Source organism: Hyperoodon ampullatus (assembly GCF_949752795.1).
Source record: "Hyperoodon ampullatus genome assembly, chromosome: 3".
NCBI classification, from domain to species: domain Eukaryota; kingdom Metazoa; phylum Chordata; class Mammalia; order Artiodactyla; family Ziphiidae; genus Hyperoodon; species Hyperoodon ampullatus.
In genome coordinates this window covers 55,631,084-55,657,825 of record NC_136916.1, presented here as the reverse complement: position 1 = coordinate 55,657,825, position 26,742 = coordinate 55,631,084, and the positions used below count along the sequence as shown (strand labels likewise).

At 40.6% G+C, this 26,742-nt stretch overlaps 1 protein-coding gene across 1 annotated transcript in view; it reads right to left on the bottom strand.

The window, feature by feature from the left end:
* Nucleotides 1–23,971, bottom strand: part of HACD3 (3-hydroxyacyl-CoA dehydratase 3) — a gene marked incomplete at its 5' end in the record, with an annotated part of 32,059 nt that extends 8,088 nt beyond the window's left edge. Inside the window, 6 exons of the mRNA XM_079700859.1 lie at nt 5,220–5,330; nt 7,929–7,980; nt 9,599–9,763; nt 10,686–10,759; nt 12,639–12,681; nt 23,885–23,971. Coding sequence (XP_079556985.1) covers nt 5,220–5,330; nt 7,929–7,980; nt 9,599–9,763; nt 10,686–10,759; nt 12,639–12,681; nt 23,885–23,971 — 532 coding nt within the window. The remainder of the gene's footprint in view (nt 1–5,219; nt 5,331–7,928; nt 7,981–9,598; nt 9,764–10,685; nt 10,760–12,638; nt 12,682–23,884) is intronic.
* Nucleotides 23,972–26,742: the final 2,771 nt, after the last annotated feature.

Sequence of the window (26,742 nt, the reverse complement as noted above, 5' to 3'; positions counted from 1 at the left end):
AATAAACATCCAGTCAGATTCAAATTCACTATTCACTCCTCCATGGGCCTGAATACTAAATTCTGTTTACCAGAAAGTTAACACATAAACCCTGTATGCCCTTCTCAGTTTTAAAAGGCAAGAAAAGACACATACCTAGACTTCACTCAGTTATTATATGCTGAAAAATCTATGTATCAAGCACAATGATAATTCTTTTCAGATCCATTATCTCATTTATACATATATATACATATATATACATATATATCAACTGCAACCTAGCCTTTTAAAATCTCAAAAACTGTACAATCAAATAAATGGGGGCTTCCCTGGTGGTGCAGTGGTTGAGAGTCCGCCTGCCGATGCAGGGGATGCGGGTTCGTGCCCCGGTCCGGGAAGATCCCACATGTCGCGGAGCGGCTGGGCCCGTGAGCCATGGCCGCTGAGCCTGCATGTCCGGAGCCTGTGCTCCGCAACGGGAGAGGCCACAACAGTGAGAGGCCCGCGTATCGAGAAAAAAAAAAAGAAATGGTATAAACCTAAGAGTATGGAAAGTTTGAGTAAACCATAGTATATCTATTTCATGGAATATTATATTACAATTTAAATGACAGTTATTCCTTATATGAGGACAACAAATGTGGTATCAATTTGGAGTGCTCCATAACTTAATATCCTTCACTTTTCATACTGATCCTCACTTGACATCCTGCATTCGTACATTTCTCTTTGCAGTGTTTCTCAGCCAGGGCACCACTGACATTTTGGGCAAGACAATTCTTTGTCCTGCACATTGTAGAAGGTTTAGGATTCTTGCCTCTCTGCCTATTAAAGTAGTGCCTCTAAGAAATGGCAGAGTTAGGCACCTTACCAACAAAGATGACACTGCAGGCACCTCAAAAGAATACAGTTTAAATATCAAATGAATAAAACAAGCCCCTTGCAAAAACTAAAAAACTCTCTAATATTCTTGTGAAAATGATCCACTTTACAATCCTGCTACAAAGTCAAATGCAAAAAAATGAAGAATGGTATACAGTGTTATTGCATAATTTTGCTGGAAAAATTCCACCAATAAGCAAGTTCAAAATTTGACCAATTCTTTTCTTTGAGGAAGTAATGCAAAATTACAATTTAAATTTTTCTATATATAAGATAAAAAATTTATTCATAATTTTAAATGTCCCTTGTCAAGACAAAATCCCAATCAAATCTTTTTGTTGCCATTTACAATGAAATTCTGGTATCCTTTTTCAGGGGATTCACTTATTAATTTCTTGGACAATTATCTTTGAAAAATGAGGTTCTCCATTACTTTGAACTATAAAGTTGTAACTTAAGATTCGGCATATGGTAAATAAAAGTAAGATCTTGTTGCTTTGCCTCTAGTTTTATGGGAAAAATATCCTTGTTTCAATTCAGGAATAGAAATCTGATTTCTAAAATGACTGTTACAAAGAATATTAATAACATTAACATGCTTATAATACTGTTTTAAAAACAAGATGCAAAATTGTACACACAGTATGACTATAATTTTTAACTGCAGGAGAAAAAAAAAGACTAGAAGGAAACATATGGAAATATTAACAGTGATGGACAATGGCTTATTCACCTCCCCTTCCATCCCACCGCACCTCCTCTCTGGTTTTCCCCCACTTTCCAAATGTTCTTAAATCAGCCCAATTACTTTCATGATTTGAAAAAACTTTTTAAAAGTTCTAAAAGGCACTCATATGTTAATGGATATAGATTTAAATAGTGGTAGTATAAAATAGTATACTCTTTCTGGGCAGTATAAATCAGAATCCTTAAAAGCAATCTGCCCCTAACACATTGTAAACCAACTATACTCCAGTAAAAATTCATTTTAAATAAATAAATAAATAAGATAAAAATAATCTGCCCTTTTATCTCATAATTCCACTTTAGGAACTGTTCCTATGAAAGTTATATGGGTTTAGAAAGATATACAACAAGGTCCCAAGAATCTGTTGCTCTGATAGATGGGATTATGGTAGAGCTTTTGTTTTGTTTTATTTAAGTCTTTAAGTAATTAACACATTTTTATAATTAGAAAATTTTTTTAATTTATTTAATAAAAAAGTATTAATAGAGAGCGAGACAAGAGTTTCTACATAAGCCTAAGAGTTTGCTATTTCCTTAGCATGAGAAGTTTAGCACATACATGTTTATGTGAAAAAAACAAGTACATGTGTAGAGTCTGCCATTCACCAACATCCTTTATTCAAAAAAAGATAACTGCAAAGGGCAAACTATGACCCTGGGTACCAGGCCCAGGTCCTTATTACACCTTTGAGGACTGATAAGAGAAGAATTACACCAGCAGCTCCATTCCAGTAGGTGGTTTAGGAAGGGACTCAGAGCCAAAATAGAAATTACAAATCCAGGCAGCTTAAACACATGACCCAGATAAGTTAGCAGCTTTTGGAGTGGATCACCTAACAGCTAGCAGGCTTGAACATTCAGAATCGATCCAACTATGTTAGGTTAAATAAATTATTTATGAATTTGAATGTACCTAGTCATTCCATGGGACTTGTGATAAATTCATACTAGTAAGAGCTACAGATCTGAGAACAATTGTCTGAGACTTCCTTTGTTTCTTTAAATAACTCATCTGTAGACCTCTGGTTACACAGGACTATAAGATACTAGGCATTTGGGAAGTTTTTCACTATCCTGCTACTGTGCTTTGCAGAATTCCAAGGTATTAAGAAGGCTGGAAAAACAACGTGCACTTCTTTCACAAGATTCTGGAGCTAACTGTAATTCATCTTTACAAAACTCAGATGGGAAAATTTAGGACTGAAGAGTAAAATAGTCTACAGAATTTTTTTCTCTTTTTTAAATAGTTTATATTTTCCATTATGCTCATATTTTTCCTCATATTTACTTTATAAAATAAGGAAAAAAATTTAAATGATCCTTTCAAACCATTTGAAAATGGTGCTTTTTCTTCCAATCATTTCACATTTATTGGTTCAGTTTTTTTTCTTTTTACATTGGTGTGATCGAACTGGAAAAACAAATTTATGTTACCTTTTTAGCCCATCATAAGTATTCTTCTGTATTATTACAATCTCTTTAAATACTTTATATTTGCTTTACAACATTCCACTGAGTGAACAATCTAAACCAATCCTTCATTGATGGACATTTAGGTAGTTTGCAATTTGTATTACATAAAATACAATATACAATACAAATATAAATAATGCCATAATGTATATCATTTTGAAAAAGCTTTTCTTATAGTTTCAATTATTTCTTTAGAACGTATTTCCAGAAATGAAATAACCAAGTTCAAGGATATGAACAGTTAAGGTTCTCAATGCACCTTGCAAAATGATTTTCCCAAAGACATGCTGTACTTATGGACCCTCCCAGTAGCCACTGTTGTGTTTATTTTAGCATATGTTGTCTTGAATTAAGTGTCTTTTACAACTTTGCAAAATTGATACATAAAAAATAATATTTTTCATTTCCTTCACCATTACTGAGTTAAACATTTTGCTGTATGCTGAATTAGTTTTATTTCCTCTTATGAACTGCCTGTACATGACCTTTATTTATCTATTGGGTGGAGTTTTCACATTTTAAAATCAATTTGTACAAGTTCTTTATATGTAAAAAAAACAACTCTTGCCGATATTTGTTGCAATTTTCCACCAACCCTCCATCCCCATTTTGCTCAACTCAATATGCTTTTAATCTTTAATGTTGTTTTGGCTGGATGTTTTTACATATATAGAAATTTAGGCATTTTATGTAGTTAAATACATTGACCTTTTTCTTCATGATTTCTTCTATCACTTTTAAGGTTAGAAAGTCCTAACCCTCCACATGTGATTTTATAAGTATTTACTTTATCTTCTATTATGACTTAACTTTTTGATATATGGCTCCTAAATCCTTTGGGGGGATTTATTTTTGTATACAGTGTGAGAAGAGTCAAACAGATTATCTGCCTCCCACACCTAACCAATTTTTGGAAACTTTTCCCATCTAATAAAAAAAAAATGATTGGAAAACACTTTCCTTTCCACTGATTCATGATTCCTTTTTTTATCATATCCATAATCTGGAGATATATATATATATATATATATATAAAATGTAAGACCTCTTTCTGAGCCACCTAATCTGCTCTAGTAATTACTCTATTCTTATGCTAGTGCTATACTGTTTTAATTACATTCTTTCATGTCAGGTAGAGAAAGTCCTCTCCCATTACTCTTTCTTCCCTCAAATTTTATTATCTATTTATTGTTCACAATAAAATTTCAGAATACTTTAGATCACATTCTCAAAAATGTTCTGTTGTCATTTACTTTGGCCAGAATTCTGTTAAACATATAAATTAATTTAGCAGAACTAATATCTTTTTTTTTAATATAAATTTTTATTTATTTATTTTTGGCTGAGTTGAGTCTTTGTTGCTGTGCATGGGCTTTCTCTAGTTGCGGCGAGCAGGGGCTACTCTTCATTGCAGTGCATGGGTTTCTCATTGCAATGGCTTCTCTTGTTGTGGAGCATGGGCTCTAGGCACGCAGGCTTCAGTAGTTGTGGCAGGGGGCTCAGAAGTTGCAGCTCACGGGCTCTAGAGAGCAGGCTCACTAGTTGTGGTGCACGGGCTTAGTTGCTCCGCCGCATGTGGGATCTTCCCAGACCAGGGCTTGAACCCATGTCCCTTGCCTCGGCAGGCAGATTCTTAACCACTGTGCCACCAGGGAAGCCCCAAGAACTAATACCTTTATGATAGTCTTTTCATTCAGTTTTACAATAATCCATTTAGTCTACTGAGGCTCCAAAGGGGTGAGATCCCTTAAGGACTTGTATAACTTTGACACTGTGAGTATCACATCAATTTATTTAGTTATAAATGAACTATCAAGCAGTGAATAAGAAAGGGATGTCAGCCCAAGATAGCCCTGGCTAGCTGTGTGGATGTGGACCGTTTTTTTGACAATCTCCAAGCCTGTTTTCTCATCTATTAAATGGACAGAACATCCAGTCTGCCTGTTTCACAAGGCCAAGGGAAGTGAAAGATGTGAACATACAATGAAAGGCATGAAGTGCTACACAAATATGGTGGGGGGGGAGGGGGGGGGAGTGGTGGTATTGTTAATACCAAAGGCAGAGACTGTTACTTTTGGTGAATAGGGGGCCAAACCACTGAAAAAAGAAAAATAGCCTTGAAATTTTGCACTTGCCTTTTCCCAAGATAAGGAACCGCACAGTCAGGTTGACAAATATCCAGGAGAATCCCAAGAACTGCACTAGATTATACATGAACAGGTATCCTTTCTTCAAGCTTGCAAGAGCTGAAAAGCAAAGCAAGGTGGTAAGCTGTTAAAAGCAGTAGTCACAGCAGGAGGTGGGTATGTGGGGCATACTTGGATGACTTCATCCCTCTTTACTACTTGGGTGCCCTAAGCTCCCCCAAAAATACCTGGCCCAGGTCTGCACCAACCTGGGCTTCTGATCCCATAGAAAAACAGATAAGGAAAAATTATAAGGAACATTGTAGTCCAAGGTATGTGTTCAGCAATCTTTCCCCTCACAGCACTGAAGAGTAAGTATACAGACTTAACAAATCCAAGAGGGAAAAAGGAAAATTATTTCTGGCAAAGAATGACTGACTAGCTAAGGAGGCATTAAAAGGAAATAAAGCTATACTCAGCTCTTGCTCTTGTCATCTTAATATAATCTACAGTTTCTTCTTTTTTAGAATTTTTTTAGGTCATGCAGGTCAAACTAGCTCAAAGAGATAGAAACTGTAATAAAAAAATTCTGATATTTGCTCATATATCCATCTAAACAAGCATTAACTGAACACCTACAATATATAAGATACTGTGAGTAGCACTACTGAGATTCAAGGATGGTTAAGACATGGTGCTGCCCTCAAAGAGTTTACAATCTAAAAACCATATTACAAGATTGAGAGTGACAGGTAATGTCTTGTGAAAATTTCAAGGTGAGAAAAATGACTTTAGGCTGGAGAAGCATGTATCAGGCAAGTCTGCACGGATGAGATGGTATCTGATCTGGGCTTTGAAAGATGGTAGAATGAGGACATAACCAAAGGAGGAAAATTACAAACCAAGAGGCAGGAAGGAGAATAAGGGACATTAATTTTGTCTGCAGCCTAAGGGTTTGTGAAGACAGAGCCAACTATGGAATTAAAGAAGGAGTAAGGAGCTTAGACAGAGTCATGGTTGAGTCAAAGGAGTAGGGAAAAGGAAAGGATAATTCTTGAGAAGAACTACAGAGTTCGGGTGTTGCTGCTACATATGTATTCCTACCTACATATTTTTGTAGCTACATTATCAGTGTTGCTACAGAGATATTTTGCATAGACACTTGGTTGATGCTCAAATAATCACGATTAGTGTGGTCAATCAAAAATAGCCTTATCCTGGGCTTCCCTGGTGGCACAGTGGTTGAGAGTCCTGCCAATGCAGGGGACGCGGGTTCTTGCCCTGGTCCGGGAAGATCCCACATGCCGCGGAGCGGCTGGGCCCGTGAGCCATGGCCGCTGAGCCTGCGCGTCCGGAGCCTGTGCTCCACAACGGGAGAGGCCACAACAGTGAGAGGCCCATATACCACAAAAAAAAAATAGCCTTATCCTAAGGAGCCAAAAAAGTCAGACTTGTAGCAACATTTAACTAATTAATTTTTTTTCTTCAAAACTACAAAAATTTATTACACTTCCCCATATAAAGAACTTCTTTCATCAGGAAACTTTACGAATTTAGATAAAACTGTTAAAGCTTTTTCTAAGATCTTAAAAAATCCATATATAAGAATTTTTACATATTTCAGAAGTTTATCCCTCAAACACCAAAAAATTAATTCAAATCTCAAGGTGGCCTTTTTATGTTGTTATTCTTCACCTCCACTAATCCTCTCCCCTCCTCTGCTTTTCTAAAGCAGAAAATTCCTCTAAATTAGTGGTTATTCAGTTTTTTTAAAAAGCAATGTCTTTTTCAAAAGAAACTTTATTCAGAACCCTAATACATAAAACACAAAAGCCAAGCTGTTCTGATTGAAGTAGACCTGATTGCTTGGTCTATCCCTCCAAAACATCTCTGGAAACCCCTGGGGTGCCATGGAACATAGTTTGAAAACCACTGCTCTAAAACTTTCCCCTTTCCTACTTATGGCATATCAAGTAAGTGCCACTAAAACTGAAAAAGTTCAACTTAGGACATATGAGGAACACTTATTTTATTCTACTTTTCAGCATTAGTGTTGTATAGAACTGCATGGTCCTCCTACAAGAACAGAAGCTCTTTGAGCACAGGTGCTCTGATGGAGTCACTGTCTCCACATCTCAAGGGCCTAGTGCAATGCTTTCCATACGCCACAAATTTAAGATAGGTGCTGAATTTAATCTACGATACCCAGACGATAATACACTTACAGAGCTGCTTGCTTGGGCAGAAACAGAAATAGAACTGGATTTTTAAAAGGTTAATGAACAGCAGGACTATACAGAATACTTTCCATCTTTAAGGTTGACAACTACAGCCATTACGATCTCAGCTGGGACAAAAACACCAGGCTGCAAGAAGTGCAATCATGGACCTATGCAGTAATCTACACACCTCTGCAGGAATTGCTGCCACCTAGCACCCTACCTAGCACCCACCTATTAGGCCTGTCCAGGAGACTGAGGTTCTTCCATTCTGCTATACCAACCTTGGTGTACTCAGATGATGCTAGGCCCCCAACAGAAGGAAAACCTTAAAAGTAAGACTTTTGATGTGGGTGCGCACAGCTTAAGCATTGGACATTAAGGATTTCTCATAAACTCCCCTACACAATGCGAACACTCCTGTCATATCACACTCATCTATACCCGCATCTCTGTCACAAGTTAACTGGTAACTACCACAGCAGCAGGGGCAACTTACTTTCAGGGGAGCCTTGGCTTTCAATTCTGAGTTTATTTAGGCGTTCTTCTTCCTAGAATTCGGACAGAAGTTTTCCAAGAACACAAGTTAGACTATAGTATAGCACAGGGAACTACATTCAATATCCTGTGATAAACCATAATGGAAAGGAATATGAAAAATAATATATATATGTATAACTGAGTCACTTTACTATATAGCAGTAATTAACACAACATTGTATTTCAACTATACTTCAATAAAAAATAAATTTTAAAAAAAAGAACACAAGTTAGAATTCCCAGATGCTTGCAGAAGTCCACATGCTGGATAAGTGATCTGGCTCCCTCAAAGCCACCTCCTTGCTTCCTTGGGGAAAATGTCCTAGCTCATGGTGCCAAAAAGCCTGACTCCTGACTGGGTAGCACTGGTATCACAGAATGCCCATCCAGTGCTCACAGAATTAAACCAATCAGCTGGCTTCCAAACTACACAAAGTGGGCAGCCTTAAAATCCTGGAGCTGGAAAAGACATCCAGAAAATTTGTTATGGTTGTAGAAACAAAGTAGAAATTTAAGGTGGGAAATAGATTGCTATTTTATTTTTAAGACCTCTATAATATAATTCTCCAGAAGCTAAAATCACGTCTCCAACATCAGTGTGAACTTATACTAGGTTAATATAGATATAGATGGATGTATATGGAAATATTTATAGATAAGTGTATATGCATGGGCTAGTATATACACATAGATTTCCCTGTTCTATCAGCTGAGAGGGCCTAAAAGCAATGACACCCCAGAGGCAATAAGTGCACCTAGCACCCAGATCTTGGTTTCCACTACCATTCTCCAATAAAAAGAACAGAGCAGGGAATATACGAGATAAACCTGGCGCAGCTTATAGTGACAGAAATTAAGGATTAATTTCTTTAGGGAAAAAAAAAAAAAGGCCCATGATGATGGAGCTGTGTCAAAGGAACACAAGAGTCAACTGCAAGAGCTTCCAGTGGCCAAAGCTAGAACAATCTGAGCAACAAAATAAATAACATAGTATTGGATTATAACCCAAACTATAAAACAAATATTCATGAGTCCATACTGATATAAATAAATGACTGAATACATAAATGAGAGAGAACAGAAATAAATGAGAGAGAACAGAAAAATCTCCCATGCAGAAGAATTCCAAATAAAGTATACAGATACTCCACCCTAAGAATGGGAAGTATAACTCCTGACTCCTTAAGTGTGGACTATGCATAGTGACTTCCTCCCAAAGAGAACAGTAAAGGAAGGAGAGGAGTAACATTACAGTAGAGAAAACTTACAGTGGAGAAACCTGCCAAAAATTACCTCAGCCAGATGATCAAGATTAATATCAACACTGATAGGTCATATTGATAGTACATATTCTTGATATGACATGATAAGAATGGCACTTTACCTCTGTGGGCTTCCTCCCCAAAACCCATCTCCCTAGGCTAATCATGAGAAAAACATCAAACAAATCCCAATTGAGGGACAGTCTACAAAATACATGACCAGTACTTCTATAAAACCACATCTCCAGGTCTTTCAGGGAATTTATAACTTTGTCCTTACTCTATCAGATTCTGATAGATATCTGAGGTGGCCCAAATAACTTGGGTTCCTCATGACTTCTGTCTAGATCCTAAGGTCCTTACTGACCTTGGCTCTGAGCTCCATTTCAGCATCAGACTCGTCCAGCCAACGATCAAAGTCAGGGGCCAAAAACAGTGGGCGCTTCTCCTGCTTGGTGAGTCTCTCCCACCACTGGCTCACCTTCTTCTGTACCGTGATGTTCACCTGCCTCTGGGTCAGTTTGTAAACCAGCTAGGAGAGAAAGCAAGAACGTGAGAATGCCCTCCCACATCCCCTGAAACTGTACAAACCACGGTGGCCATACAGAGAAGCTGCACTGCATACTTACTCCCCTTCCTTCTTTGTTCCTAAGAGTCCTGAAGCAAAGAAAACATCTAGACCAAGGCTGGTACAAGGAAGAACTGGTAAAAACAGCCAAGTCTTTCTCTGGTTCCCCCCATGAATGACACAGGAGGAAAGCAAGATAAGAAAGGCAGATAGTTTTTGGTTATCCTAGCAGAAACTGGCATGAACGTCTTACCAGATCTACACCATGCAAGGCACTACATCCAATCACCTTCTCAAGTGCACCATTACCTTTCAAATTTTCCTCCCATGAAGATGACTCAATTCAAATGGTCAATGGTTTCTGGCATTGTTTTAGAAAGGCCTGCCTCAAGGCCAGAACTGTACTGTATCAGTTACAACTTTTTCACAGGGAGTCTTTCACTACAGAGTCTTCTCAACTAAACTCAAATTCTTAGGGGCTGTTCCAGCTCATTGTTCTTCTATATGGCTTCTCCCTTTGCCTCCAAAGCAAGCCCCAGACAGATTCTCTACCCCTTAAACCACTGCTGACTATTAAGAATCTCAGAGCTGGAAAGAACCATAGAGATCACTTAACCCAATCCTTCACATAACACATGAGGAAACTGAAACTCAAAGAAGTGAGGAGAATTATTCACACCACTAATAAATGGCAGAGCCCAGATCCGACTCAGGTTCTCCAACTTTCCTCTTCCTCTGAAGCTAAAACCTGGGCTCTATTCCAAACAAAAGTATATTCTGCTTTGGTTTATCTTCTTCTTCCCCCCAATCCTTGCTCCCCATTTCACAAAACTACGAGTATTTATTTCTTAAAATGGACAGGGAAGTGAGGAAGGAAAGAACATACCTCTGGCTTCACAAGGTCTAAGAACTCCAGGTGAAATTCATAAACATTGTCTCCTTTGGCACCATGCCCCTGAGCTATAAAGAAAGAAATGTGGGTTACTGTGAACTTGTGCAGAGTGAAGCCATTCAAATGTTAGCTTAGTGCAGTTCTTTCAGGGGTATGCAAATATTAATGGGTCCTGCAAATGAGTGGGGGCTTGTGAGCAGAGCTACTCAACAGCTAGATAAGCTAAATCCTGGACAAAAGTTTATCTCCTTACGTCTTTCTGGTGAGCAGTTCCAGAGTATTTACTTAATCTTCGAATGCAGCCTCAATGATGCCCAGCACAAATAACAGGCAGGAAAAAGAACACAGAAAGCAAAGCCAAAGGTAACACATACATATAAATTTAACTTTCACATTTACTTTGGCTCTGAATCCACAGCAGAGAAAAATCAAGTAGGTGTATTATCTTGACTGCGGTTAAGGAAAGCCACAGGATACATAGAAATGCTGGACTGTCTCAAAGAAAGCTGTAAATTTAACACCTTCCAACCAGGGATAGATGATGGAGCAGCTGACTGTTCCTTTAGCACATCCCAAATGGAACAAAAATAACATTTTCTCAGCTCATTCCTGAGAGGACAAACGGACTAGGAGGAAAGTCCTCAGGGTGACCATCATGCCATTCCTGTGCCTTGACATGGCTCCTTTCCCCAAAGCAAGCAGGTGCTGTGCCTAGGAGCCAGTGACTGCAGGACGTCCCTGTCCTCTCTCTCACTTGGTTCCCTCCTGCGATTATCTTTCTTCATCTGGCCATATGTGGTATGACTTGCCTAATATGTCCTACAGGTGGCTATCGTTCTCTAAGACCATAAATGCCTTAAGGTAGGACAGTCTATAAGCTTCACGTGGCAAGATACACTTTTATCATTTTAACTTCCTTTCAAATGTTTAGCTCCCCCTCAAAATCTGAGCTGCTACCACCATTGCTCTCACCTGGAAAAGTAGATTCAAAAGCCAGGTTGTGCTTTCAGGCAAGTATATTAAGGTAGATGGAGTCTCATGCAAAGCAGAAACTCTTCCATCTCCCATAATCCCAGTCACGTACTAATGACATTCCAAGGAACCAGAACAGAGAGAGAGCAGGGAGAATCCCACCCTATTATCACTGTTACCCTACTGGGTAACAATGAATCCAGACCTACCCTCTTAGGCACAGCAGAAAATTTGCTGGTGAACTGAGGAGGAAGGAGATGGAGGCAGATTCACAGAATCAAAGACTGTCAAGAGCTGGAAAGCTTTTAGATGTCATCGAGAGTGCAGTGCTTATTAAACTGGTCTGTAAGTATATCAGGGAGCCACAAAGTCTCATTAAGAAATTTTCTATTTGGGGGGTTTTGTTATAATATTTTTAAAAAGAAGCATATTCTGGGTCATCTAGATGGCTACCTTATAATCAAGTACTACCGCAGGAGTTCAGTGTTTGCAACTGTGTTCACAGCTGCAATGGAGCTAAATATCACTTAAAGTGACCATATTTAATCCATAACACGTTTCTTAATCTAGGGTCTATGGCCCTGGAGGATCCTGTGGACGTGTGTTCAGGTGTCCATGGATCCTCAAGTTTGAGAAACACAGATTATAACCCAATACCCTCATTTTATAGGTCCAGAGAAGTGAATAAGTTGTCCGAGGTAGTCGCAGATTTAGAGCTAGAAGATATAAATCTATTTTCTAGCCCATGATACTTTTTCTCTATACCTACTGCCTCTCCCAGGGGAAAACAGGGTATTAAACAAATTATTGACTTTTCTAATCATACATCTCAAAACATTCTAACTTATCCCACAAGTATCAGAGTGGTGAGCATCAACAGAAAGTGAATAAAATAAACAGATAAAAATAAAAAGCAACCACCACTATGTCTCTTTAACTGTGTAGAGGACTGAGAACATTTGCCCGGATACTGACCTTTGAAATGCAGCACATTTTCAGTGATGCTGATGGCAGGATTCTGTAGAAAGAGACCAAGGATGCAAGAAGGGCATTTTAATGAGAAAAACTGAATTAAAACCAGGGGCTTACTTCCCTCCATCCATCTGCCTTGGGCACTTGACCTCCTGCCCTGTGCTTCCCCCAGAGAATATATTTGGTCATTTATCCACATCTCTGTGTACGGTTTCTCTATGTCGATCTGTACCCATCTGAGATTGCAGGCTCCTGCAAGAAGGACCCTAAACTGTTCTGCTGTGCAGAACAATCAGATACTGAGTCAGTCCATTCTGCTCATGGTAAATGGTACATAGTGCCGTGTGAGGTGCTACGGAGGAATACACAGATCTCTAAGACTCAGTCCCTCAGCTGTGGAGGCAGAGAATCTAGTAGAACAGATGAGTCATTTCCTGTGAGAAGAAACGATATAGTATCAAGTAACATATGCTCAAGACCAAAAGAGTAGTAAAAAGCAGTTAAATGTTACAGACATTAAGAAGAGAGTGAGCACAATGGGAATAGAATGGTTGGGGAGAGCCTCACCAAGAAGTGACACCCATGCTGCAACATGAAAAATAAATTAATTCCTACAGGTTAAGGCAAGGGCTGCGGATTACAGGCGGTTGGATGAAAATGAAACATGCAGTGCCTCAGCCTCAGCCTCCACACTCTTAACCCCTATCCAAACCAAGACTAGAAGAGATGGAAATTCTCCAAATTGTTCATTTATTCCCAGAAGTCACTACATGCCTTTCAGCAGCATAATTTAAAGTGAAACAACTGAACTCTTTTTTCAGTGGATGAGAAACAGTTTATCTCCTAACTCCCAGCTCAAAATTATAAGCAAGAAGCAGCCTGTTTCCAGTGCCATAGCTAGTTCATTTATTTTTCTCCTGTAGGCTCCACTGGCTGTGTTCCATCATGCATCAAAGGAAACCAACAAGACAGACAGAAGGTGAAGGTGGGGGGGTTATACTAAAAGGCAGTGGGAGCCTAGATGCTCTATTCATAGCCAAGAGCGTTAGGAAAAGGGGGAGCACGAAGGCTGGGTTGGGGGAGCATTTGAGCCAAGCTTTAGGTTAAGAACTTCCCAGGTGACAGTACAGACTTCAGGCTGAGAAGCTTACCCAAATGGGCTAACAATCTAGATGATCTTCTCTGTGCCAGGAAGATGGAATTACGGAACCTCATCAAAAAAGGCAACACTTTCAGGGGCATGGTTCCTCTATAAGGGAAACAGGGTTTTGGTATGAATATTATCATGAAAGCTAGAGTTCTAGGAAGTCTTGGTGGTACACTTCCTACCTAGGTCACTTCTTGCCCCACTCTGTGTTCCCCATATCTTAAATCACTTGGAAGGACAAAAGGAGTTTGGAGGGCCCAGTTTATTCTCCTCAGACATAGATGTGTGAAACCAAGGTTTAAGCATCTAGCCACAGCACAGGGCCTGGATTTCACTAAGCATTCTATGAGCCAGATTTCAGATGCTAACTCCTACCCAGCAGTACACTGGGCATGTCAGGTCCAGCTTCTCCAAAGGTGGTAGTAGTTAAGGAATACATTTCAGTGGGAAAAAAAAAGAAAGAAAGAAATAATACCAAGAGATTCCTTGTCCTCTTTGCCCACTTTCCCGCAATGGTAACATTTTACAAAACTATAGTATAATATCACAATCAGGATATTGACATTGATACAGTCAACCTATCTTGTTTGAATTTTCCCAGTTTGACTTGTATTCATTTGTGTGTGTCTGTGTGTGTAAGTTCTATACAATTTTATTACATGTATACATTCGTCTCCTCAACATCACAGTCAAGATACTGAACAGTTCCAGATCCCTTATGGCCCTTTTATAACCACACCCACCTCCTGCCCCCCTCTCTCAGCCCCCAAACTGGTCTTCTTTATTTCTTTTTGACTATCATTATGGACTTGTGGATTTCCTTTTTAATCCACTCTGCCAAAATCTAATATTATTCTTATTCTTTTTGGTGTTCAAATTGTCACAAATTTGGTCACAAATTGTCACAAATTTGAAATCCCTTCAAACCAGCTCCTGTATTATTCTGATATGACCTTGTAGCCTTTGAGGATGTTGTACTTTCTCTGGCACAGACCTGGAATAACTGGCCATTTCTTCAAGGGGCCTCATAATTCCTCTACTGCAGAATGGTAATTTAGAAGCTATGATCTGGGCACATTGAGGTATACTCAGTGCTCATCTTTAGTGTCTAGCTAGGACCTTAAAAAATCACGTTGTCATACCGAAATGCCCAATTCAAAATTATGGGACTTCCCTGGCGGTCCAGCGGTTAAGACTCCGTGCTTCCAAGCCAGGGACGCAGGTTCGATCCCTGGTCGGGGAACTAAGATCCCACATGCCGCATGGTGCAGCCAAAAAAAAAAAAAAAAAAAATTTACATTATAGGGCTTCTCCTTATCTTCTGTTATTTAATATTTGTATTTCCTTATGGTGAATATCTTGGTTCCTAATAACATTAACACATTTACTTCTTTGATCCTAAAGGTTTCAGAATTACATCAATATTTTTACTAACAATAAACCTATAAATAAAGTACAACATTTATGTGCAGTTCTTTTTGTCCTTAGAGTATATCTACTAAAGAACCAGAGTACTGTGTTCAAACGTTACTTGTACTAAGTTATTTATCTGTATGGTTATGTTATCAATTTGATATACAGTTAGGTCCTTTTGATTGTATTTAATTTCAAGATTTTTCATTTTATCCTTTTTTATTGAATTTTAGTTTTGAATATGTAAAACATTTACATCATTCAAAAGTCAAACTTTACAGACAGGTATCTTCAGAAGTCCTATTTCCAAACCCATCCCCCTCCACCACATTCCCACTCACCACCCGTAGGTAACCACTTCAGGGGCACCTGGTTTATCTTTCCTCTGTGTGTGTATATGTTTGGGAAAATAAATAAATATATTCAGACATTCTTATTTCCCCTTCTTTCTACACAAAAGGTAGCACAGAATATACATTCTTAGGCACCTTGCTTTTTTCACCTAAATCAATCTTTACCAGTTCATAGAGATCTCACTCCTTTTTTTTTTTTTCACTCATTCTTTTTGGGTGTATATGACAGTACATACTCTCTTTAATCCCCTTTTTGGATCCAAATTCTACTTATACTTAAAAACACAGCTCAAGGTCCACATCCTTGGCCATAGTGATCTCTCTATTCTCTGAACTCCAAGACCACTGATTTCTTTGCTCATCCCTTCCCTCCACCAAGAAAAACTTCCTTAAAAGTTATCTACACTGGCTCCCCTGGTGGCGCAGTGGTTGAGAGTCCGCCTGCTAATGCAGGGGAGACGGGTTCGTGCCCCGGTCCGGGAAGATCCCACGTGCCGCTGAGCGGCTGGGCCTGTGAGCCATGGCCGCTGAGCCTGTGAGTCCGGAGCCTGTGCTCCGCAACAGGAGAGGCCACAGCAGTGAGAGGCCCGCGTAACGCAAAAAAAAAAAAAAAAAGTTATCTACAATTGGGGCTTCCCTGGTGGCGCAGTGGTTGAGAGTCTGCCTGCCGATGCAGGGGACACGGGTTCGTGCCCCGGTCCGGGAAGATCCCACATGCCATGGAGCGGCTAGGCCCGTGAGCCATGGCCGCTGAGCCTGTGCGTCCGGAGCCTGTGCTCCGCAACGGGAGAGGCCACAACAGTGAGAGGTCCACATACTGCAAAAAAAAAAAAAAAAAAACACGTTATCTACTATCATCTGTTCTTCCCTACCACAAATACTCTGAAATCTACTCTGATCTAGCCTCCATCCTCACCACTCCACTGAAACTATTATTACCAAGATCATCAATAACCTCCACATTGCCAAATCCAATAGACACACAATCTCGTCTTATTCAACCTCTAAGCAGCACTGGACAGAGCGGACCACACCCCACTGAAATATCCCTCTTTCCTGGCTTCGAGGACACTACAGGACACTGCATTGGATTTAATGCCTCATAGGCTACTCCTTCTCAATCTCCTCTGCTGGTGCTTTCTGCTCAGCTCAACTTCTAAATGTTTAAGTGTCTCATGACGCAGTCCTGGGCTGCTTCTCATCTCTATCAGTTTTGGGGGTTTTTTTGTTTTTATTTAGGCTGCACTGGGTCTTAGTTGCGGCATGCAGGATCTTCATTGTGGCATGTGGACTCTCTGTTGCAGCATGCAGACTTCTTAGCTGCGGCATGCATGCGGTATCTAGTTCCCTGACCAGGGATCGAACCCAGGCCCCCTGCATTGAGAGCGTAGAGTCTAAGCCACTGGACCACCAGGGAAGTCCTTCTCTATCACTTTTTAATATCTATAAGTTTTCTGATATAAATTGGCATCTTGGGCCAAACTGAACCCACAATATTTTATATGGCCTACAGAGAATATTTTTTATTTATTAATTTTTAATTTTAATGCACCACAAAGTACTTTGCAACTTGGAATTTTGCAGTAGCTGTTCCCTCTCCCTATAATATTCAGTCCCCATAATTTTGCACGGCTTCTTAACGTTTAGATCTCTGCTCAAATGTCACCTCCTCCAAGAGAACTTCCCTGACTACCTAATCTGAAATAGTTCTCGTGATACCTTCTCATATATTTTTTCTTGCTTTACTTTCTTCATAACATTCATGGTTATCTGAAACTATCTGATGAATTTATCTGCTTCTATTGCCAGTCTTCCTCCACTGCCACCGCCACTCAGTATGTAAACTTCTTGAGAGCAGGGACCTTGTCTGCCTTGCTCATGCCCAAGTCCCAGAGTCTAGAAGACTACCAAGCACACAGTAAGCATTTATATATTTGTTGAATAAGTATAAAACTATGAGGTTTTTTCATTTTAAAAAATCTGGATTTTCAGCTTCTTCTTCAAAAATTAGAAGAATTAGATGCCAACCTCAGATCTGCATTCTTGAATGACAATAGCTACCCCCTCAATATGAACCCTATCCTCTCCAATTAGCCACTTTCCTCACCCAGCTCATTTCACTAACATTCACTGAACACTCACTATATGCCAATTATTTTTCAAAGTGTTCCACATTACTATCACACACACATACAAAAACCCTGTAAAGGGGCTTCCCTGGTGGCGCAGTGGTTGAGAGTCCGCCTGCTAATGCAGCGGACACGGGTTCGTGCCCCGGTCCGGGAGGATCCCACATGCCACGGAGCGGCTGGGCCCGTGAGCCATGGCCGCTGAGCCTGCGCGTCCGGAGCCTGTGCTCCGCAATGGGAGAGGCCACGGCAGTGAGAGGCCCGTGTACCGCAAAAAAAAAAAAAAAAAGACCCATAAAATAGGTACTATTTATATAACAATTTTACATACAAGGAAACGGAGGCTTACAGAGATTATGTAACTAGTTTAGATTACAAAATCAGCAAGTGGCAAAACCAAGATTCAAACCAAGGCAAACAGCCCCAGGCTCCTAACCATGACATGCTTTGGGCATTTATTTGGTAATCTCTGATCCATACTCTCTTCCTGGTGATCTCATCCTGCCTCAGGGGTTTAAATACTAAAACTTATTGACAACTCCAAAATGAAATTAATATCTCATTAATTCTAAAATGTACATTTTTCTCACATTTAATATCTCTAAAATCAGGATACTTATTAAAATTGACAGCAGCACCTTACACTTGCTTTGGCAAAGTAGCAACCATGACATGGTTGTCACTGTCTAGCATATGGGAGCTTGGCTGTTACTCCAGATGGCATGACTACACAGCTGCAACTCAATATTTCAGTCAATAAACCACTTAAAAGCCATTTAAGGAAGTAGTATGAGCCCTGGTTTGTGTCTCAAGAATGTGCCAGCATCAAAACTTATAAATAGGTACGGATGGCTTGAAAAAAAAAAATGAGATAACAGTAGAACATTCTTTCAGAAATGCTGCATTTTGGACATATATACACTACCAAACGTAAGGTAGATAGCTAGTGGGAAGCAGCCGCATAGCACAGGGAGATCAGCTCAGTGCTTTGTGACCGCCTGGAGGGGTGGGATAGGGAGGGTGGGGAGGAGACACAAGAGGGAGGTGATATGGGGATATACATATGCATATAGCTGATTCACTTTGTTATGCAGAAGAAACTAACACACCATTGTTAAGCAATTATACTCCAATAAAAAAAATAAATTAAAAAAGAAAAAAGAATTAGCACCTGAAAAAAAAAAAAAGAAATGCTGCATTTAGTGCTCTTAATGGCACAGAGGATGACACTATATGGAAAAACATGGACAGTGACATCTCTGAGTAGAAATGTGATTCAGAAGACTGGATTCTGGGACTTCCCTGGTGGTCCAGTGGGTAAGACTCTGAGCTCCCAAAGCAGGGAGCCCAGCTTTGATCCCTGGCCAGGGAACTAGATACCGCATGCATGCCACAACTAAGAAGTCCGCATGCCGCAACTAAAGATCCCGCATGCCGCAACGAAGATCCTGCATGCCACAACTAAGACCTGGCACAGCCAAAATAAACATTAAAAAAAAAAAAGAAGAGCGGATTCTGAAATATGAAGATGGTTTAGAACACCTCCACCAATTTTTCTGCTTATATTTTCATATTTATATGTACAAGAGCAAGATTATATAGATAAAATGATAAATTTTATGATTTTTTTCTAATTTATTTATTTATTTTTGGCTGTGTTGGGTTTTTGTTGCTGCGCGCAGGCTTTCTCTAATTGCGGCAAGCAGGGGCTACTCTTCATTGCGGTGCACAGGCTTCTCTTTGAGGTGGCTCCTCTTGTTGCGAAGCATGGGCTCTAGGTGAGCGGGCTTCAGTAGTTATAGTGCACGGGCTTAGTTGCTCCGCGGCATGTGAGATCTTCCCGGCCCAGGGCTCAAGCCCATGTCCCCTGCATTGGCAGGTGGATTCTTAACCACTGCACCACCAGGGAAGCCCAACCACTATTCTAGAATTGGAGTTTATCATTCCCACTGTATTTCTTTACTCATGTACAACAATGTTGGATATTCATTACAATACAAACTTTTATTTTACATGTTACATAAATGGTTTCATATATATAATATGAATATATATAATTCTTCAACTTGCTTTTTTTTTTTTGCAGTACGCAGGCCTCTCGCTGTTGTGGCTTCTCCCATTGCGGAGCACAGGCTCTGGACGTGCAGGCTCAGCGGCCATGGCTCACGGGCCCAGCCGCTCCGCGGCATGTGGGATCTTCCCGGACCGGGGCATGAACCCGTGTCCCCTGCACCGGCAGGTGGACTCTCAACCACTGCGCCACCAGAGAAGCCCCTTGCCTTTTATTTGATATATTTCTAAACTTTATCCATAGATACAGCTGGTTCTGTTTCATTTATTTTAGCTGTTGTACAGTGTGCTGTTGTATAAATATACCACAGTTTATCCATTCTCCTGTTGATAAGTACTGAGGTTGTTTTTAATTTTTTTTTGCCGTAATGAACATACTGTCTCCTTGGGCATATAAGGAAGAGCTCAGTGATATGTGCCACAAATATCTGCCTCAAGCTTGTCTTAAATTTGTCATCTTTTTTTTTAGGGTTTCTGTTTTTGTGTCTTGTTTAACACATTCTTCCCTGTTACAATATCATAAAGACAGTCTCCTATATTTTCTTTTAGTAGTTTTGCTCTATGCATTTAGTTCATTAGCCTACCTGAAATTGACTTTTGTGTACGGCATAAGGCAAGCTCTTACTTTATCTTTTTGCCATTTAGGTTACCAATTGTCCCAATACAATCTCCTGAATGGTTCATCCTTTCCCCTATTAATTTGTAAAGCCACCACTGTTGTTCAATAAGTTTTCATATATGGATAAATCTGCTAACAGCCTCTATTCTGTTCTATTGCTCTTTGTGCTTCTCTCTCATCTAAGGTTTAGTATCACAATAATAATCACTTACACTTGAATAGCACACTAGAATTCACAAAGCACTTTCAAATCCATTATCCAATTTAAGCCTCAAAACAATCCTGTGAATTAGGTGTTATTATTCACATCTATTTGCATGAAAAGACGCAGGCTCATAACGGTTAAGTGAATAATCCACGGACACCAGACATTAAGTGGAAGAGCAAGGACCCAATCTCATGCCTTCAGTCACCACTCTTTCCACCAGACTCTCTATTAGGTAAGGTCAAGAACAGTATCTTTCAAACAGCTCCCAAACAGAGCTATGCACACTGCCCTCATATAACTGAAACAAACAAAAACCTTGATAAATGAACAAATGCTTTAACAACTATGGTTGTGGGCACAAATCTGTCCTTCATGCTTATCCTGAAAACAAACTCTATTCTGAAAGTAACCCTGCCCTAGCCCCACTGTCTGCAGCTCCAAAGACAGAGCAGAGATGTGAAAACCTGATGGTTCTCTGTGTCTCAGAAAGGGAAAGGAGCAGGGTTGATGCCCCCAAACTGGAATTCAACATCGAAACTCACTTACACATATGCTACGAAGAGCAGGGGAGGATAGAGAGCTGTCCAACAACCCAGCACCTAGCTTAAGGTGAGACAAAAGTAGGTGCTCCACAAACGGTTTTCATTAAACAAGTAAACGAATTGCTTCATCCCAAGCCAGAATCACCAGTTTCACAGGCCCTGCAGAGAACAATTAATTGGGAAATTTTTAAAAAGGAGCAGCCCCTGACATTCAAAAGCTGGCCTGGCACTCACAGCTAGAACACGTTATTCTGCTATTTAATGGACATAAACAATCTCACAGAATACCTTGATAAAATGAGACAAAGACCATTTCATAATTTTGTGTAAGCACAGATAAAAACATGGCCACAATGCCACCCACAAAATACCAGACACCCTTCCTCTCTTGGCCAAAATAAGTGACCGCCACTTCTCTACCAATTCGTTTTATTCTTGTTCTGGTCTCTCTTCCCTATATATAAGATTTATTCAGATACCCAACCATAGAATTGCCCGCTTTCTGACAGCATCTAATCTAAAGTGAATCCTTGCTTCCTTAGTCTGTCCCCCAATCACCGAAGTCCAAATTCTATTATCAATTTTGAGCAAACCCATGGAGTATGCTCTCCCTTGCTGATATGAGCAATAAACAACTTGTTTAACTAGAGGTGTGTTCCTGGAACTCTTTGGCTGTAGGGCATTGACATGTACAACAAGTTGGACAATCTTAAAGTCTATGCCGTCCTCTTTCTGGGAAGTTCTCCCAGTCTCAGTTTGACAAGAATACTTCACCTTATTTCTGGAAGTCACCTCTAACTAACGAAAAGAGAGGTACCAAATTCCTTTAACACCAGGGACCTGGTTCAGTATTCAACTCCAACTCTACAAATAAACATACTCATGCACAAAACTTTTTGTTAGTATACAATATGCCTCCTCCTAGATAGAATACCGTTGGAAAGCTGAGTCTGTCTGACTCATTTTTGTAAATCTGTAGTATTTCACACATGGTAGGGGGTTTCTCTTATGAATGGTATTAACATGTTACTTTAAAACTAATGGTAGTTGAAATGGATGCCTCAGAATTACAGATGGGAAATCCGAGAAAAACCAAAAACTCAACTGGGGAAAAAGATTTATTTTTTCTCAAAGAATAAAAAAAGGATTTCTCTCTCCAAAAGAAAATTCCATTTTTCCCTCCACTGTTACATTTCTTTAACTATAATATATTCCAAACACATACCTTTATGTTTTAAAATATACCAAATATGATTAACACATGTGTTCATGTTTCTTAACTAAAAGGTTTAGATCTTTCAGGAAAAATTTAAGTATGATGCATTCTTTCATTTGCCCAACTAATTTCCATTTTTTTCCACCAACACCACCCCACTTTCCCTAAAAACATCTTTTCTCTTTGTAGCTTCAAAAGTATCCCAGACTATTACATCCTTATTACAACTAGAGAGGGCCTGAGTTTATTTAATTGGTCTACACAATGTTTAACTGAATACTTGAGAGATTGCCATGACACAAGTTCTGTACTTTTCTTATTGACTGATGTTAGAATCCTCTCTAGAAGGACACTTTGATCCCCATCTACAAAGATTTTGTTTGTTTTTTCCTTTTTTATTAAAACAGCGTGGAGCAGAGTAGAGGGACACAGCAAAGAACATTTATACATCCTCTGACGCAAAAGTGTAATTCAGCCTGGTTTCACACATTAAATGACACAGGCTATTTAAAGGCATTCTGGTCAGTATTGTCTTAAGTTTCAATGGGAAAACAGGTTTATATTCCAGAAGAAAAGATTAAATTCAACAAATTCAAGTCCACACTCAAAGAGCACCTACACCTTGCAAGACAGTATACCAGATGGGCTGACAGATCCGAACATAAACGCCTGACTGAGGCAGAGAGAGTTAAGGGGAGTGAAGGAGGTTACAAAGTGCCATAAATGTCAAGGAGAGTAGGGAGTAAGAATGTAGAAAGAACATTCCAGACTGAAAACTCCAGTTCCTCAAAAACGGGAATCCTGGATGGTTTGGACCGAGACAAAGGGGTATACAGGTCCTGAGAGCTCCACCATTTAGGAGGCCTCAACCTGTTCTCATGAGGGGCAATGAGATCAAGCATAAATACTCAACATAACTTAATTTTGTAGTTCTCTATGCAACTCAGCAAACCTGAGCTCACAGCCTTCAGAACAGGCGGGGAAAAATCACTTCTTCGGGGTCTTATGGACTGTAAAACTAAAATTAACAAGAAGTATTTCCATAACTTAATGGTTGGGAGGTGGGTGTGACCCCTCCAAGGCAGCGGCGGGCCTCGTGAAGGTCCGAGGGGACTCGCTAGACCTCTCAGGCCAGCGCTAGACGTCCAGCCACGGCCCGGCAAGCCACTGTCACATTGCACCCTCGACCCAACGACATCCCACGCCTCGAAGAGCTTCGGCAAACACGAACTCCGACGGCCAGGCCTTCAGGGCCAGGCTCGGGCTCCACCAGGCCGCAGACTGCGAACAAAGAGGAGGCCCGGGGCAGCCTCCGAGGCCCGCGCGGGGCTCACGCAGCACCCGAAGTACCTGAAGGCTTCAGAGGGTCGCGCCCAGGGTCTGCCTCCATGTGGGCCAGCTTTTGCTTGGGTCTGGACGCCGAGAGCCCACCGCGTCCTGGATCCCGTTGGCGCGCTACTGGCTCGCCGGTATGCACCCGGACAAAGGGGACTGGGGTCCCAGCGGTTCCCAGGAGCCGAGACCCGCGCACGTCCCGCCGCCCTGCCTTTACCTGCACGTCACTCAGCTCCACGCGCAGATACAGCTCGCGGTGCCGCTGAGCCCAGTAAACGTGCGGCGTCAGCACCTGATTCTCCATGACCACACTGCTCAGGGCGCGGGGAGACTAGGCTCGCTGCCTCAGGCAGGTTGTGCGCGGCTGGAGCTGGCCGAACACAGGCCGCAAGACCACCTCGCTCCGGAGAGCTGGCAGCCCGCAGCCTCTATACAACCCACGCTCGTGGGCCGCGCCTGCGCAGTGGCGAGCAGGGGGAGGCAGCGGCGCGGGCTCCGGGCTTCAGGGAGAGCCGGGTGGGGGCGGGGCGGGGCGGGGCGGAGGCGGGAGGGGGCGGGCCCAGGAGCGTGTGATGCCCCTGCTTGCTGCTGCCGCCTCCGGAGTCGACAGGTGCTGTGCAGTTTCCTCTCTTCTGAAGGACGGTTAAAAATAAGCGTAAAAATTAAAAAACGCTGGAGACTGATGAGGAACCGATCAGCACGGAGAACGGGCTTGGATTGGTGTATCTGGAAGGTTCCTCCCATTTGTCATTCATTAATTCAACGTTTACTGAGCGCCTACTGTGTGCCCGGGCTTCAAAGCTAATCACCGGAGCTTCAGGAGTAAGATACAGCACCTGCCGCCCTGGAACCCTTAGTCTATTAAAAGACGTAAGCAATTACAGACATAATAAGGATGATGATGGTTGTAGGGGAAGCGGTGTGGGAGGGAATGGAAGAGTGTTCTAAGAGGGGAGAGCAAGCGTAAAGACCAGAGATTTCCAGCGCTATCCCATAGAACTTCATACGATGATGGAAATACTCCATTCTGCGCTGTCCATAACGGTAGCCACTAGCCATATTGGGATTCTGAGTACGTGAAATGTGGCTAAAGAAACTGAGAAACTGAATTTTTTGTTTCATTTACTACTAATTAATTTAAATAGTCACAAATTAATAGCTATTCTATGGGACAGCACAAGAGACTTGTCTCCTTTGAAAAGGAAACCCAAACTATAGACAGACAACACTAATTTAAGTCTAATTTAAACTATCTCGTCTGTATCCACTTTCATCCCCAAGTCTGCTTTCAGTGAAGAATTTAATAGGAAGCAACATTACTATGAAAACCAGAAGTCTGGGACAAAAATGAACCTTATTATTCAGTTCTGTTAGCACCCATTTATTTAGCAAAGTTCTGAGCCCAGGGATCCAGAGATGAAATGATGCTAGTTCTCAGAAAACATTTAGCTCAGGGGGTAGGTCATATAAAATATAGAGGGTTTTAATATGGGGAATATACTGAGCTCAGAAAGAGGCAGGAAGGTAGGAGCTAAGGGTTGTAGGAACCAGTGGCAGATATTTGAGAGCAAATCCTTGAGAGCTGGACAGTGAAATGGAGGAGGAATTTGATAGAGGAAGAAGCAGAGGTAGGGCAGTGGATGCACAGGGCGGGAGACCAAAGATGAAGAGATATGAAATGTTCTGCATACTGGGGGTTAAGGGCATGGAGGGGAGAGATTGCCCTGGGTCTGGTAAGACAGATAGGGAGTGGATTAAGAAAGTCTTTGTTTCAATGAGGTGTTTGTACTATATCCCACAGACACATGAGAGTCAAGGAAGTTTGTTACAGGAGATCAGCAAAATCAAATATGTGCTGGGCAAAACAACCTGTCAGTGAGGAGAAACTGGTAGTAGGCAAACCAGTTGGAGGTGATGCAATCTGCCTGTTATGAGATAATGAAAACGGTAACCCCAATAGCCTTGAATTTTGAAAATAATAATTTTTTGAAATGATAAAATTATTTTTATTGCATTGCTTTTACTACAATGTAGATGCTATATAGGGCACTTTAAAAAATTGAAGTATAACTTATGTATAGGAACCAGGCAAATTTTAAATATTCCAATTAAGCTGAATTTTTGCATGTTTATACCTGTGTAATTAATTAATATCTAGATCAAGATCCGGAACATTTCCAGCATCCTATGGGTTCTCCCATGTCATGTACCTTTGCCTCCCATTCCCTACACCCCAATAATTACTATCCTGACTTCAATCACCATAGAGTAGTTTTTGTCTATTCTTGAATTTCGTGTAAATGGAATCTACCAGTATGTACACTTTGTGTCTGGTTTCTTTCATTCAACATAATGTATTTGAGATTTATCTATATTATGTGAATCACCAGTTCATTATTTTTTGGGGTTTGTTTGTTTTATTTCACTGTATGAATGTATCACAAATTATCCATTCTCCTGATGATGGACATTGAATTGTTTTCAGTTTTTAGCTAGGAACATTTATGTACTTGTCTTTTGGTGGATATATGTACTTAATTTTCTTGGGTAAATACCTAGGAATGGAATTGCTAGATCATAGAATATATATGTTGAGCTTCTGTAGATACCGTTAGGCAGTTTTACAAAGTGTTTTGATCAATTTACACTCCCACAAGCAATGTTTAAAAGTTCTAGTTGCTCCATTTCCTTGGTATTTTCAGTCTTTTAAATTTTAATCATCCTGGTGGCTGTGTAATAAAGAAAAATAATTTCAGTTTAGCATATTTGAGCCCTGAGATTTATCAGCTGACCTCTATCCAAGGCGAATTGAGTCCAAGTCTATTGGTAAGCAAGGAGACTGAATGACATTTTGCCTCAGATGCTCCATAAGAAAAGTCCAATGGAAGGGGGTTTATCCAGCCTGGTTCAACCACCACTAACCTACTGGATGACTTCTCTGGGCCTGAGTTTCCATATCCATCAAATGAGAGAGTTGAACTCACTCCCCTCCAATGTTCTTATCAGCTATTCCTAAATTTTCCTGTGAGAAGGACAGCTACTGTGGAATTCTCTCTCCATGAGAAATCCAGTAAA